This window comes from Aphelocoma coerulescens, chromosome 1A (genome assembly GCF_041296385.1).
Source record: "Aphelocoma coerulescens isolate FSJ_1873_10779 chromosome 1A, UR_Acoe_1.0, whole genome shotgun sequence".
Lineage (NCBI taxonomy): Eukaryota > Metazoa > Chordata > Aves > Passeriformes > Corvidae > Aphelocoma > Aphelocoma coerulescens.
In genome coordinates, this window is record NC_091014.1 from 50,888,972 (window position 1) to 50,905,076 (window position 16,105).

At 44.4% G+C, this 16,105-nt stretch overlaps 2 protein-coding genes across 2 annotated transcripts; both read left to right on the forward strand.

The window, feature by feature from the left end:
- The first annotated feature begins 1,559 nt into the window (after window positions 1-1,559).
- On the forward strand, window positions 1,560-13,163 carry WBP11 (WW domain binding protein 11). Its single transcript, XM_069001338.1, has 12 exons — window positions 1,560-1,694; window positions 2,717-2,834; window positions 3,656-3,687; window positions 4,322-4,415; window positions 5,359-5,555; window positions 6,398-6,531; window positions 7,248-7,447; window positions 8,249-8,443; window positions 8,945-9,046; window positions 9,945-10,259; window positions 11,216-11,398; window positions 12,054-13,163. Exons 2-12 carry the CDS (start codon window positions 2,771-2,773, stop codon window positions 12,485-12,487), a joined length of 1,950 nt encoding a protein of 649 aa, XP_068857439.1. The 5' UTR covers window positions 1,560-1,694; window positions 2,717-2,770; the 3' UTR covers window positions 12,488-13,163.
- A 2,111-nt stretch (window positions 13,164-15,274) lies between these two features.
- On the forward strand, window positions 15,275-15,977 carry LOC138103236 (histone H2A). The gene has a single exon (XM_069001405.1). It carries the CDS (start codon window positions 15,364-15,366, stop codon window positions 15,751-15,753), a length of 390 nt encoding a protein of 129 aa, XP_068857506.1. The 5' UTR covers window positions 15,275-15,363; the 3' UTR covers window positions 15,754-15,977.
- Window positions 15,978-16,105: the final 128 nt, after the last annotated feature.

Genomic DNA, 16,105 nt, shown 5'->3' on the forward strand with positions numbered 1-16,105 from the left:
CAGTGACATGGCACCTGACAGGGATGTGTGTGGCCACAGCTTTCCATCACATCCTCTTGAGCTTTCTACTGCTTAGGCTGCTGATCTGGACAAAGGTTTAACAATTAAAACTGTGATATGTGTGTCCCAAATAAGAACAGCCTCAAAAAAACTTCAAACCAGCCCAAACCACTCTAAACTGCTTCCAAACCTATGTGGAAAAACAGTATGGATGGAACCAAAATCTGCCCTGCAGAATGTGCTTTCTGGTAACAAAAATAATACAAAGTGAACATGCCAAAGAGGCACAAGGTGGGGATGACTATGCCGTGCATGTGGTTAGTAAGACTCCCTAGGCACTGAGAGTTCCTGAAGCTCTGGCTCTGAGGATGCTCATTGACTGCCTATCTGCTTTCTTGGATTTTGTGCAGTTTGTGACTAATGCCAGCATTAATGTGATGTACAGCTTATAGTCTTTTACCCACCCTGCAATGATCCTTACAGATTAGCCAACTGAGACTCCATCATTTGAAAAACTGTAACAACATTGCGTTGCTGGTAAGTCCACCAGGAGCAGGGAATCTAGAAATCCTGCCCAGAGATCTCACCGCCTCTGCTCCCAGGTGCCACCTGTGCAGAGAAAAATTTCCTTCCTATATCTCCTCCCCGACATGTTAGTTCTTTAGGCCTGCACCCATATTTTATTGCCTGCACATTGATGTTTCGTGCATCTTCATCCTATTTCTTCATGTGCTGTGGACTCTTGCTGGAAATTGTACTTTGGACAATGACACAAAACAGTCCCCACTAGGTGTTCACCAGCCTCGCCAGCTCACCACAGTGGGGGCTGTAGGAAGAGACAAGTAACAGAGCAGTTTCTGTGGTCCCCGATGGCATCAAATTATCTCTCCCGTTCTCTTCGTTCATCTGAGCTGCCCGATGAACGTCATCCAGTCACCTTTCTCCAGCAGTCCGCGGGAAGAGCAGCCGGCGCAGGAGCCCAGCAGAGGGATCCCAGCCTCACCCACCGGGCGGCAGCGCTGCCGCGAGGCCAAGCCCCACAACAAACCCATGCAGCAGGCCTGAGGCTGTGGGCAGCCCCTGCTCCCGCAGCGCTTCGCCTTTATTCCCCATGGACAGAGGCTTCCCCCACGCCCCTCGGCTCTACCTTGTTTCAGGGCACGGGGGGCACTTTGGGGGATGTCCCCTGGAGAGCCTGGGGGAGCAGAGGCCGCGTCCACAGCGCTGCTTCCAGCACTGGCCCTGCGGGAGCAGCGCTCCCGAACCCGCACTCCTCCAGCACCGCGTATGCCCACCTGCTCCCAGAGCCCGCCGGGGCCGGCTGGGCGCTGGTCCCTATCCCTATCCCTATCCCTATCCCTATCCCTATCCCTATCCCTATCCCTATCCCTATCCCTATCCCTGTCCCTGTCCCTGTCCCTGTCCCTATCCCTACCCCCGTTCCTGCCCCTGTCCCCGCCTGTCGCCGCTTCCGCTCCGCCTTCCCGGCCCTCCCCCGGCCCAACCATAGAGTTGGAGCCTCCGAGGAGGAGCGAGGGGTGGCGGAACCACCGAGCTGGGGCTGCCGCTTCCGGAGCGCGGCTCCGCGCTGCCACTCGGTCTCGGTGCAAGATGGCGGCGGGGCCGCGGCGGCGAGCGCGGGGCTGAGCGAGGCCACTGCAGCGGGAGGGAGCCGGGCCCGGCCGGGCGGAGGGGTGAGAGGGGCGCGGCGGTGCTGGCTGCGAGGAGAAGAGAGGCGAGGAGAAGGCGGCAGATCGCGCTGCCTCGTTTTCTTCCTCCTTCCATCGGGCGGGAGTAGGAGGGGGGGTTTTCTGCCCCGTTCCTCTGTGGCCAAAAGAAGAATGAATTCAGTGCTTGATTTATTATATTTTTTTTCACCTTCGGCCGTTAACTTGTTCCGTTGAAGCTCTTTAGTCTGGGTGCTAAGAAGATGTGAAATCGAGGTTTCCGAAGTTCGTTCTCTTTCCCTTTAGCCTTTAAATATTAGAAAGATGGGAAATACGTGGTGTAAATGTTACTCCTACCTCTGTTTGGTGAGCTTCCCACCTAAAGAAGTAATAGTGTCTTGCAAAAAAAAACCCCAAAATCCCGGTGTTTTGGCAGGGAGGTAGGTTTGGAGGTAGAGGGAGAGAAGGAACATCCCTAGCTGTAGTTTGGACACTTATCTGTAAGCTGAAAAAATGTCTAAAGACAGGAGATAATTTTTTGCAGAATAACCCTGCACTTGCTATTGGGTACAGTGAGTGCTGGGGAGAGATATCAGCGGTAGTTAGAAGTCTGAGGAAGGGAGGAAATGTGTGGGGAAACACTTGAAACAGAGAAAGGTGAAAACTGGGGAGCACTTACGAGAGGGAAAGAGAAGCTAAACTCTGATATGCACTTAGAGAAATAGGGTGTGTGTTTCTACCTGCCCTGCACCCCTCCACAGTGTAAGCATGATGCTTCTTGGTTTGAGTCTTAGTGTGAATAATAACAAACTTGTCAATTCGTTTAAAATTGTAACTTACTAAAGTAGTAGTAATTAGGTACTTAGTTAAATAGTAGTACTTTATTGGAGTAGGGCAATTTTGCTATGAGTGACTGAGCTCATGGTCAGGCTTGAGGACCTTACAAGTATTTGAGCTCTTTGGGGGAGTAACTTGCTGATGCAAAGAAGAGAAATAAGCATACTGAAGCTACCAGTGTGTAGGACCTGAAACAATATCATTTTTTCCAGGTCCCTCCCTCTTTTTCAAGTTCTGTTTCTTGAGGCAGAAGAAAAAAGATCAAAATGGGGCGGAGATCTACATCATCCACCAAGAGTGGGAAGTTTATGAATCCCACGGATCAGGCCCGTAAGTATCCGTGAAAGCTAAGCTGGTGGGAAAGGGGAGTGCCTAAGGAAGCAGGTAAAAGCTTTCTCTGAGGATAGAATCCTCACTTGGGGATCAGAACTGAGTTTCTCTAACTTGAAAAATACTATCTCAGTTTTGGCTGGGAAGGCTGCTTGCTCTCATGCTCTTGCTTCTCTTGAGTATTTACCTCTTGATTTTTTACTGGTTATCAGTGTTTGGAGGCCTTCATACTTAGTTGTTGGACAAACTGCAGGCTGCTTCCTGGGACAGAGTTAATCTGTCCCAGGCAGGAGTTTGAGGAACTTGTCAAATTTTGCAGGTGCTCTGGTTAGATGGGGGAGTTGTCTTACTGGGGTTTTTTTTCTACTTTTGGTAAAATGCCAGATGTTATCAATGCTCAGCAAATAAAGAAAATCCAGATTCCCACAGTGGATATGCTTTATTTCAGAGGCATTCTCAAAGCCTACATATATTTGATGTGTGTTGTCTGATGACTATTTCAGCTTCTGTGCTGCAATCTTTTCATGATACCACCTATCACAATGATTTCTGTTGCCTTTTGTTCTTTTTTGTATGGGAAAAGCCCTGCTTCTGGAGACATGAAGAGTGTAGTATCTCTTTCTTTTTTTCCTGTACAAAAGACAAGAAATAGAAATCTATTTCATGCTGTATTTCTCTTTCACTGGGAAGCTGAGTTACAGTAAGTCTTTGTGAAATGTGTGAGCTGTGGAGAAACAGCCCTAGTCTTGATGAAGGAAAGGTTTTTTGTTAATTTGATTTTGTCTTTCAAGTTGTTATTTTCTTTTTCTTTTCCGCTCTAGGGAAGGAAGCTCGGAAAAGGGAACTAAAGAAGGTAAATCAAGAAATTGGGGAACATTTAGTTGGCATTTCCTATACTGTGTATCATGTCTGTAACTGTAAAGGGCCATGAATAGACTATAGATATTTTGGTTGATATCCTAAGATTGACTTTGGAAATACCATCCAAACAAGTAGTTTAAAAAAATGTAGAAGTCTTGTTTTGAGTAAACATATCACCAGCTGTTTTTAAACTTGTAATTATTTTTGAAGCATTATTGTAAGTACTTAGGAATAATAAAAAACCGAAGCAACAAAGCAAAGAAGCAAGCAACAAACCAAATTAAAAAAAAAAAACAAACAAACAAAGACCAAACTAATAAACCCCAATTCTCCTGCACTTCTTAGTGTGTTTTACTATATTTTTTCAGTTTGGTTATTGTGTTGATTCTATGTGTCTTAGTTGGAGTGAAGGAATGATAACAGCATTTGCAATTACCAAGATAGTGGAATTAAAATTACCAGAAGTTTTAACTGCATTTGCTGCTGATTTGTGCCATGGTGAACATTTTCAGGGCATTCTGAGGTGTGTTTCTTCCTTCCGAATGGAAATATTGAGGAGGGGGTAACAGATGGTCTGTGTCTTTCTTCTGTGAAACTTTTCTGATCTGCTTGATCTCTGATCTTAGAACAAGAAGCAACGAATGATGGTACGAGCAGCTGTACTGAAGATGAAAGATCCAAAGCAGATTATCCGAGATATGGAAAAATTAGATGAGATGGGTGAGTGAGAGATACTAGGCTTGGTTTATGTAGGCAGTGGTTTATGTAGATGCACAGCATAGTTTTAACAGATGACTGAGGAGACTGAAATGGAGTGTACTAGTTTGAAAACAAACCAGTGGGAGACTCCAAGTCAGAACTACAATTCAATAGGAAAATTAAAATAAAGGCAGAAAACACTGACTTGAACTGACAGAGTCAGGATACAACCTGACACCCTGTTGGTCAGGGTGGTGGTAGGAGTTCTGTTGAAGGGATGAATGTGGTTTTGTTGAAGTGGTGATCATGTAGAAGGGTCTGGTCTTCTGAAAGTCCAGTGGTGGTTATGTATCTCTTGTCCTCTGGGAACCCAGTAGGTAAGGGCCAGCTGTGGTGTTCCAAACCCCAGATCATATCCAGGTAGGAATGCCTGGTTCCTCCCCCTGGGTGGAGCATCTCACATTGGGGTGATGTAATTATATATGAGTTATGCAGTGAGACTTGATGGCCCCTTAGCAGAAGATATCCCCCAGAGGGAGTTATCAGGGATGAGTCATGGAAGAGATAAAGAACATTGCCCCACCTGGTCTAACAGCTTATGAAGATGGGGATAGAATACATACTTTTGGTTACATCTTACATTGTAACATAAGACAGAGAGTAATCTTTCTTCCTTTCCTGTTAGAAGGGGGGGATTCTGTGAATAACTGGAGGTTGATTGTGATTTGAGGTGGTGTGGTGCCATCAAAGAGGACTTTTTTCCCAGAAGATGATTGATAAGAAGAATGAGTAGTGTGTGTGTACTACTACTGTAGAGTTCAAGGAAGAGATTGTTATAAGGCTGAAGACTTCCTGAAAACGGGGGTTGGAACTTACTTGCTTTGAAGTAGTTTCATTCATGATAGCTCTGCAATAGAATAATTTGCAAATTTTTCTGTCCTTTTTTTTGGCTGTCTTGGATCAGAGTTTAACCCAGTACAGCAGCCACAGCTTAATGAAAAAGTGCTGAAGGATAAACGCAAAAAGCTCCGTGAGACTTTTGAACGTATCTTGCGGCTCTATGAGAAGGAGAATCCAGACATCTATAAAGAACTGCGCAAGCTGGAGGTGGAGTATGAGCAGAAGAGAGCACAACTCAGCCAGTATTTTGATGCTGTCAAGGTAATGCTTACTATGTTTCAGTCTTGTAACTGTGGTAGTGTATTCTCTTTGCTCATTAGGTGTGGCAGTTAGAGAGGAAGGGAGATTTGTACGAGTTCAGCACCATGTGGCCCAAATGAAATATTACTTTACATAGTACCTCCAATTAGAGCATTTCAGCGAGGACAGTGTCGTGGTTGTCAGGTCACTGTCTCTGATACGCTGATCTCATTCAACATGAAAGGAGGAAAGGGAAATTTGTGTTGCAAATCAACAATATCAGCCTTTTGTTTTCTGTATTAAAGAGAGAGTGAGCCTGTGAGTGTGCCATTGATATTTCTGTGAATTTCTGCTAAGGCTCTTGCTAGAAATAATGAGAATCCTTTGGCATTCCTTTAAAGATCTTTCTCTAACATTCTTCCTACTGTGCTGAAGAACATAGTGTTGAGCAAGTGCAAGGATCTGTAAGACTTTTTTTGTTTTTTTTTTCTTTGGAACATGCAGCAGTCTGTGACTTGAATACTTAAGAAACACAGCCATACTTGTCTGCAGCCTCTTCATTTTGTAGGTCTAAAGGAAGATAGAAACCTGACTGAGTTTTGACTGAAATACTGAAGCTTTTCATGGGTGCATTGCAAGTGCTTTGGTTTGCATTGAAAGCTTTTACTGTTGACGCTTTCCCAAATTTCTTTCATGGATTGCTGCAAGATAACACGCCCTAAGAACAGACAAGTGGTGGCAGGTCTCACATGTTTTGTACTTTGAAAAGTAATGAGTTTGTGCAGTAGCTTCTGTGGGAGTAACCCATTCTCTTTTTTTTTGTGGTTTTTTTTTTTGTTTTGTTTTCCTTCCCTCCCTTCCAGAATGCTCAGCATGTTGAAGTGGAAAGTATCCCCTTACCAGATATGCCTCATGCTCCATCCAACATCCTCATACAGGACATTCCCCTTCCAGGGGCCCAGCCACCTTCTATCCTCAAGAAGACGTCAGCCTATGGGTAAGTGGAAAAAGAAACTTAGCAGGGAAGTAAAAAGGAAGCACTCATATTATGGGGGAAGAGCTAGGGGTAGAGGCAGGGGTAATATTGATTCACAGAAGTCAGGAATTCTGTGCAGGTAAATTCTACTTTCTTTTAACCAAAGCCCTTTTTAATCTTTCCCCACTATTACAGCTTTTTGTTTAAATTTCTTTAAGTAATACATTATACCTTCTAGTTTTTGTCTTTTTCGTATTAGTAAAACTTAGAGCCCTGCTGCTTTGAATGTAAATGCCTCTTAAATTGCCTATGTATGTTCTTTTGTCCTGCTGGCATATTCAGTGTATATGAATAATTCACATAAGCTGTTAGTTGGCTTGTTAATTTTTTTTTTTACATTCTAGTACTAGTTTTTTTCTATTTCTTTCTAAATAGCCTTCTGTTTTCACCAATTCTGTGATTATTTAATTCTTCTTCTGTGGTAGGATTCAATAGCTCATTTTTTTCAGTATTGTCTTCCGTTGCTTTCTGAGGAGCTTTTGTCTGATCTTCAGCAGTCATGTCTTTGTATGAGGTTGTAAACTCCTTGTGTCAAATCTATACTTTTTAAATATTCGTGTTGCTTTTTAGAAGTCTGCATAAGCAGCAGTGAGAGAAGGCTAAATAATTCTACTAAAGACATGTTTGTTTTAATTTGTTCTTCTTCCTGCACTTCTCATTTCCTTTCTTATTTCCAGACCACCAGTTCGGTCCATTTCTGTACTTCCCTCTCTGGGGCTTGGTGTTCCACGTTTACCTCCAGGGAGAAAGCCCCCTGGACCTCCACCAGGGCCACCCCCGCCTCAAGTCCTACAGATGTATGGCCGTAAAGTGGGTTTCACCTTGGATGTGGCTCCTCGAAGGCGAGAGGAGGAGGTTTCTTACAGTTCTGAAGCAGGTAAGGACTTCCCTATTAGCCTCTGGGGTTTTCCTTGACCTCCGTTTTGCTATGGACAGTACAGTGTGCCCTAAACAAAGTGTTCTCTCGGCATTATAAATGTTAGCACTACTTGAAGGACTCCTACTAAGTGATTGCACCTCTGAGGTAATTCAGATATATTCAAAATGTCTGCAATTTTGTTACCACCTGCATTTTAAAATATTGAAACATTTAATTACATATCTCAGGTACTTTTTTGTTAGGTTTCACAGACAGATACTTTTAAATGAACCCGTAGCAGTGCTGAAACATTGTACGTATTGCCCCTTTAAAAAACCCAGTCACTCTCAGAGAAATCTTCTGTTTGAAAAACCCATCAAATAAACACCCCCAAACCAAAACCACAACAACAAAACCCACAACCAACCCTCAGTGTGCATTTGCTAGGAGAACACAGGTCCTCTTTTTCATACAGTTGCTGTATCATCCCTAGAAACTTTTGCGACTGGATGGATTAGCATTATTTCATGCCAGAAGGCATCACAGTATTTCAGTGGTGGGCACTTGCTGAATAGAAATTAATGAACGAGTTGCAGTAGCAGTTGCCTTCACTTGTTTGCTGCGCAAATTAACCAGCAGGTTAATAGGAAATCTTACAGATTTTCAAAATATCCTTTAAGATACTTGCTAAAAAGTAAAAGGATGACAGTTTGTCCATGCTGTTGCTAAGGGGAATGTTGTGACTCTAAAAATACAAAATACTCTTTCACACCAGTGTATTTGGAGTTCATGCATTTCCTAATACTTTGCCTTCTGCAGGACAGCGAGGCCATGATGATGACATGTCCAGCACTAGTGAAGATGAAGGTTATCCTGAGGATATGGATCAAGATAAGCATGATGAGAGCAGCGATGACAGTGACAGTGATAGGTCAGATGCAGACAGTGAAGGCGAGGACTTCCTGCATCGTGATAATGACAAGGAGAGGGAAGGTGGTGAAGAAAAGAAATCAGGTATGGAAGGGAAATGAGAGATTGGGGGTTGATTTTTCAAAAGAAAAACACTACTTGATAGAGTTGAGGGGGTGTGTGTAATTTATTTAGTCAATTAACTGTTCTAACTCACCTAAAGTCCAGCTAAAGGACTTCTATTAGTAAATGGGTCAGAAGGAGGCTATCTAAAAGTGAAGCAACTTTCAGATAAACCTGTTTTCTTAAAAGTTGAGTAAGTTTATAGCTCCCAAGCCGTTTTTCACCTGTATCATTGCATTGGTAAGGTACCCTACAAAATTAAGCCTCAGTGTAAAATATGCTTGCTTGGGGGAGACCAGTTGGTAGAGAATACTAGGTTAGCAGAACTTCAAACAGTCAGTAACACCAATGTTAACTCTTACCTAAGGAGCATCATTATGTTAGAATGATATGCTATCTGTACCAGATATCGACGTAACTATCTGATTTTTCTTATTTTCTTCCCACCTCCTGCCGCCCTTATCTGTACTCTGCTTTCCCCAGGTCACAGTGTCCGGTTTGCAGACATGCCTGGGAAGTCACGAAAAAAGAAAAAGAACATGAAAGAACTGACTCCACTCCAGGCCATGATGTTACGAATGGCAGGTGAGTAAGGTGGATATATGATGTAATGGTAATATGCCATTAGGCTTCCAGTTAAGGTTTCTCTGGTAAGCTTACTTTGCTCAGGTTTTATTTTATAGAGTATTTTACTGTCATTATGTAGGATCTGCTGAGAGTATCAGCTGTCATTAGGTATTTGAGTTATGGCTTGGGTTTTGCTTCTTTTGTTCTTTTGTTTTTCTGGGGTTTTTTTGTTTGTTTGCTTTTGTTTTTTTAAAATTTTTTCTTAAAGTACTGTGTGTGTTTTGCATAGCAGAGTTGAAGAGCAGCAATTTACTGTTTTTTTTTCTTCTAAGCATTTTCTTGCTTAGCTTTTAAACACTTTTTCAAAATGCAATATGAATCTCTTGGTGAAAGAGAAAGGGTAACATTGTCTGTGTGCTCAGCATGTAACCTGTAAGGATTTGTACTCCCTAAAAATACCCTGCTTAACCAATAAGTTAACCAATAGAATGAAGATTATTTTTTGTTTTAGAAAGAAACTCCAGTATCTTTCAAAGGTGCAGGACTTTCTTGGACATGGGGATTATGTTTATTTTGACATTGTGTCCCCAACCCCTTGTTGTCCACCCACACAAACTTCCATAAGGCTTAGATCAAATAGCTTCAGTTTGGGTTGGTAGTATAAGTTTCAGGTCCCAGAGGAACACATAGCTCTTGTTGTCAGAGCTCTGTCTAGAGCAGCGATGATTTCTCTATTACTATTTTTATTTATTTTCATTTTGTGTTTAACAGTAAAAAGTGATCAGATTTCTTCACTTTGGAGTAAGGTTTATCTTTCTTTTTCTTCTTTTTATTTCATTTTGTGTGCTCAAGTTTCTCTGATGTTCACAAAGATGTTATGCGTAGACAGATTTTATAAGTATATCTCCATATCCAGGTCAGGAAATTCCAGAAGAAGGGAGAGAAGTGGAGGAGTATTCAGAAGAAGAGGAGGAGGAAGAAGAGGACTCAGAGTCTGAGGAGACAACACAGCAACAGCAGCAGCAACAAATCAGTGAGGAAGCTCTTGCAGAGACTGGGTCATCTACTACGACTTCCCAGGCACAGCAGCAGCAGCAAACTGCACAGGCTGTTCCTCCAGCTCAGATACAGGCGCCTCCCATGCCTGGGCCTCCTCCTCTGGGACCGCCTCCAGCCCCTCCACTGAGGCCCCCCGGCCCACCCACCGGCCTTCCTCCTGGCCCTCCACCAGGTGAACACTTGCTTTACTCTGCTTTGAAGGATGCAGGCTCTCAGGCAGTGGCATCACTGGAGTTTGGAAGCTGCAGAATGTGGATACATATATTGCTGCTAGCAAGAATTTTTCTTGCTTCTTTCCAGTCCCATGAGATACTTTTCTCTCTCATGGAAGATACTTGTAGAGTTCTATAAGCTATGAATACCTGCGACCTTGCAAAGCTTTGTTTATGCTACAGTAGAAAAATATTTTGACAATGGATGTTTTAGGATTTTAGCCAGTCTCCCCAAGGGGTGGCTGATCCTTTGACCAATTAGACTATGAAGAAAAAGTCTATAAAAGAGTTTGTAAAATAAATTAAATAGATCAGTCTTGCTGCACAATTCCTGCTTGTTGGATCTCTCCTCTCCTCCCTACCGCTGCAGGATACCATAATAGCAGAGTGTGTTGCAGATGGAGTATATGTACTCATTTACTGAGACCTGTCTGTTGTCAGTCTACATCATTGTTGCTGTACCTTGTTTTTGAGGCATCAGGCTCCTGTAGCTGTAGCCTTCCTGATGGCTGTCTCTGTTAGAGCCAACACTGGCAGACAGCAGCAGAGCCAGTGTGTGAAGTGGAGTAAAAGAGCAAAGGTACTTACTTTTAGGCCAGAAGAACAGTCAAGTGCCACAGAGAAAGGTTTTTAGCTGTTTAAATTCTGACAAACTCAGCTCCAAAGCTGTTACCAGTTACTACTTAATTACATGGGGAGGGACCCTTTTTCCATGATACACTTAGCTATTATGAAGATGCTTCAACTGTGTAATGCTGCTTCTTGAGATTTTTAGAAATTCTGTTTAATCTGACAGCTAGGTAATATAGCTTTCATTCGTATGTTGAAGATCTTTATTATTGGTTGATGAGATAGTTGCTGGGATATATTTTCAACTGTGAACTAAATTTCTCTTTTGTTGCACGAATGCTTTCAGGAGCTCCTCCATTTCTGAGACCTCCCGGGTTACCAGGGTTACGTGGGCCTTTACCTCGACTGCTGCCACCAGGTCCTCCCCCTGGGCGACCACCTGGTCCTCCCCCAGGCCCCCCACCAGGTCTGCCCCCGGGTCCTCCTCCACGTGGTCCTCCTCCTCGTCTGCCCCCTCCTGCCCCACCAGGTAAGGGGGGTTCTGTTTGTTCCAGTGCCACGTCCCTTCTTGCTTGCTTTTTGCAGTTTTTGCTGTGGTGATGAAGCCAGTGAGGTATAATGGACTGCCAGTTTGCCTTTGTTCCTGTCTGTGGCTGCATTGTGCTATGTGCTGTTACATTATTCTGTGTAGTAACAACAAATAAGTGCTGTGCATGGTTTGGTAGCAAGAAATCTGCCCTCAAAAAGAGAATTCAAAAAGAGTTTAAACTTCTGTTCTGCAGGACTCTCTGAATACCCTCTGGGTGCTATAATGGTGTTCAACTAAATGAGTTGGAGATCAGGATACTTATATTTTTTCTCCCTGGGTCAGATATTTCTGATGACTGATATTCCTGTGGGATAGATTGTCAAGAAACTTTATTTTCAGATTATAACTGTAAAAATTGAAAGGGAACAGTATACAAGCTCCTGTGGCTTTCAGAGTCTGAAGAGCAGCATTTTCAACTCAGCATTTGGTGCAGTGTTGAAAAGTTGTTTTTTTAAAGCCAGTGCTACTGCATCTTGTTGGGAGTTATTTTGTTTTGGTTTTTGTACTTGGCATTCTGAGCCTGTGCACTTTTTTAATCAAATACTTTGAAATTCCCAGATATGGAGACAGCTCATGCTTTCTTCTCTTCGTGCAGGTATCCCTCCTCCTCGCCCAGGCATGTTACGGCCACCTCTGGTGCCTCCCTTAGGACCTGCCCCACCTGGGCTCTTTCCACCAGCTCCCATTCCAAATCCTGGGGTACTGAGCGCCCCTCCCAGCTTGATTCAGCGGCCCAAGGCGGATGACACCAGTGCGGCCACCATCGAGAAGAAAGCCACGGCCACCATCAGTGCCAAGCCGCAGATCACCAACCCCAAGGCAGAGATCACGCGCTTCGTGCCCACTGCCTTGCGAGTGCGCCGCGAGAATAAAGGGGCTTCTGCTGCCTCCCAGAGAAAACAAGATGATGAGCCTGCCCTCCCATTAACCAAAGCTGCCCCTAAGGCTGGATCATCTGCCCCTATCTCTGTACAGACAAAGGATGATGTGTATGAAGCCTTCATGAAAGAAATGGAAGGTCTCCTGTGACCTGTCATAGTCCTAGTCAGCTTTCCTGCCCCTCTGAACATGGATCAGATCACTGTGGAGGGAGAAAAAGGGAAAGTCCTCCTGCAACAAAAGGGCTCGCATGACTGGAAATAGTTCCCTACCCACAGGTTAACTTGCCAGTGTGCTGTGAATAGAGACCGCTGCAGCTGAGGGGTGCCTGGGGTCCTCCTTTCAGAGCCACCATGTCCACTTGGTGAAAGGAAATTGCAGTAAAGAAGGTGATGCTGCTCCCCTCAAGTCCTCCCCCTTCCTTGGAGGGAGATGATGACATGCTGGGGACAGGGGTGTCAGAGAGGGGGGTGACCATGCTCTGCCTGAATCCTTACACACCCTGAGTGCTCTGGTGAGGGTAGTGGAACAGGTTTCTACGGAGCCAGAAAAATGTTAGCAGCATTTCATAGACAAATGGTTGTCCAGTTTTTATTTTCTGTACTGGGGTTTTTTTTCTGTAAATATTTTATAATCATGTTTTTTAGTTGCAGTGAGGTTGATCAATCATCTTTCTTCCAGGGTAGTCAGGGAGGTAATTTGTTGCATATACTGTACACTGGAATTTTGCACCCTATCCCCTTTATGGTCATCTTGATGGATTTTTGTTGGCTGGGGAAACTTCATTTTGTCTTGTGAAAGACAATAAATGTTCAGTGTATCAAAATACCATTTTTCCTGTGATTTGTGTAAAACTAGCAGGCAGGTGGAGAGGGGGGGAGGGTTCTTTGCTCGCCTTGGAAGATAATAGAGGCATTCAGAACCTCAGAGAAGAAAACCAATAACCACATTGTAAATAAGATAGACTTACTTTTCCCACTAAACTTCTGCTATATTCTCAAGTTCATAAACATCCCTTTTAACCTTTATTGGTGGCTAGTAGAAACTTAAGTCCTGAAATACTACTAATAATTACAAACCAATTTATTTTATATACTCCTATTGGAAGGTTTGCTTCATATCGAGCCTCAGATAACCACTGGGTGCATCATGGACAGGCTACCTTAGGTAAAAATTAGTAAACAATTTTAATGTTAAAAGATTTGACTGACAGATAATTTTACTTGTGGCTAATAATCAATATTAAAACACCAGACTAGCAGATACTTCAAACAATACATTTAGTTGGCTGTAAGTTTTGGTCTTAATGGAATACACCTAAGTTTCTTAGTTGGCTGTAAGTCTTAATGGAATACACCATGTTTTGAGGTCAAATCTGGTTTAAGGAGGCAAAGTTATTAGCTAACCAAACTTACACTTGAAAACTTTGCATCTGTTTTCACAGATTCTGGACACAATCAAAAAGGTTTGCGCAGCAGTTCTCTTCCTGGTTCAGGACTTAGTTGCAATTGTGTCAGTAATATCTTAAATATTTTTTTTTGTTGTACTTTTGAAATATATTTTAGCTAAGTCTGAAACTTACAGCCTTGTCCGCACACTTCTTCCACTATAATTTTATGATACTCTTATCATAGGATCTGGGGTGCATAAAAAGGAAGAACCATGATTTAGAATACAAAAACTTCAAGGAATGAAGATGAGAACAAGAAAAAAACTATAAATAACTGAAATTGATGGAAACAAGAAAGCAGAATTGGGAAAATGAAGGAAGAGCCTGTTGTACAACACTGGTGCAGCAGAGGGATGTGACTAAGGCCAGCTGCAGGCTCCTTCATTGCTTTATGCAGGATAGGGTCTGCCCTTGCCCAAAGAGTGTGGAAGAAAGAGGCAAATATGCCAGGAAATAAAGAGAAACCATGGCAAATTACCAAATCAACAGGAATCTCTTTGTCTGTAAGACAGGGCCAGCATAGCAGAGGAACGTCTTGAATCTTCAAGAAATCACTTCAGCTTCCTGGTGCAGTGATTATTCTCGAGTCTGAGTTAAGTGTGACAGCCTGATTTTTAATGCTCTGCAGAACAGCCTTGCCATTAATACCTCATTGTGGTTGACTTTAGGAGCTCTCTTAAGCACAGACAGAGTCTAATTTGGAAAGGAGACATTGTTTATTCTGCATGGGGTGCACAAATCAAGCACACCACGGAGTAAAAAGTTACATATTTTATACAGTAAAATTTACATGAACCCGCCCATCTAATGCATATTCTCCGCCTACCTAATGCATATTGTGTGATGTAACTTTACACAATTCTTGAAACAGGAAGTTCTTTCTTTATTAAGCAACTTCTGTTGTAGAAGTCATCTGACGACATCAGTTATGTTTACAAAAGGTGAAAAGATTCAGCCTGGAGACAGATCACTCGGCTTGAAGACACCAGTGTGACTTTGATTACAGCAATACTGAAGTAATTTGTCTCTAGAATCAGGGAAACCTCCTGTAGTACGTGTTGCTGCCTAGTTTCTACACATATCAGTGGTGCTGGGGTGTAAATGTTCCTACTGGACGTAAAGTTTCTCATTCGTCATAACATTAACACGTTTTTAAAGTAGCCCTGTAGTAGCATTCCTGAGGTTTAAAACACAGGATTATTTCTAAGCCGACAGCGATAGCGTTAGCGGGGGTTCCCCCACCCCGTTCCGGGGCGGCAGCTGTGCGCCTCAGCTCTCCTCGGGCGGCCGGGGACGCGTTTTCCCTGCGCTGTCCCCGCTCACGGAGCGCGGCTCGGGGCGGGCGCGGAGCGGGGCCGGGGCCGGCGGCGGGGGCGGCTCGGCGGGAGCGGCCGGCGGCGGCTCCCATTGGTGGGATTTGGATCCGCGGCGCCATTGGTCGGAGCGAGCCAGAGCGCGCTGCAGCCAATCAGAGAGCGAGCGGGGCGCGCGCAGGAGCTATAAAAGCGGCCGCGCGCGGGGCAGGGGGACACGTGACCACGTCAGTTCGGGCGGCGGCGGAGCAGCGTCAGCAGCGATGTCCGGCCGGGGCAAGCAGGGCGGGAAGGCGCGCGCCAAGGCCAAGTCGCGCTCGTCGCGGGCCGGGCTGCAGTTCCCCGTGGGCCGCGTGCACCGGCTGCTGCGCAAGGGCAACTACGCGGAGCGCGTGGGCGCCGGCGCCCCGGTGTACCTGGCGGCCGTGCTGGAGTACCTGACGGCCGAGATCCTGGAGCTGGCGGGCAACGCGGCCCGCGACAACAAGAAGACGCGCATCATCCCCCGCCACCTGCAGCTCGCCATCCGCAACGACGAGGAGCTCAACAAGCTGCTGGGCAAGGTGACGATCGCGCAGGGCGGCGTGCTGCCCAACATCCAGGCCGTGCTGCTGCCCAAGAAGACCGACAGCCACAAGGCTAAAAGCAAGTGAAACATCTGAGGAGCGCTCCCACCTCAAGTAACCCAAAGGCTCTTTTCAGAGCCACCCACTTCCTCATAAAAGGAGCTGTACATCCTAGTGAAAAAAACAAACTAAAAAACTCCAATCGTCGCCTCAAAAAACGTCAAAACAAAACCTAAAACGAACAAACCGCCCCTAACCCCAAAGCCGTAGTATCTTAGCTCTTAAAAAACGAGCAAACCACCCCAAACCCTTTATATCTTGGCTCTTTAAAATTAAATAAATTAAAAAAAATCATTACACAGTTACACAGTTGCTGGCAAATGCATACTACAACTAACGAGATTTATTTGATACTAAGTAAATCACCGCTCTGGAGAAA

Coding starts and splice junctions, on each gene's coding strand:
- WBP11 (XM_069001338.1), top strand. CDS start 2,771: ATGGGGCGGAGATCTACATCATCCACCAAGAGTGGGAAGTTTATGAAT. Junction 3,688..4,321: donor GGAAAAGGGAACTAAAGAAG/GTAAATCAAGAA, acceptor CTCTGATCTTAG/AACAAGAAGCAACGAATGAT. Junction 5,556..6,397: donor AGTATTTTGATGCTGTCAAG/GTAATGCTTACT, acceptor CCTCCCTTCCAG/AATGCTCAGCATGTTGAAGT.
- LOC138103236 (XM_069001405.1), top strand. CDS start 15,364: ATGTCCGGCCGGGGCAAGCAGGGCGGGAAGGCGCGCGCCAAGGCCAAG.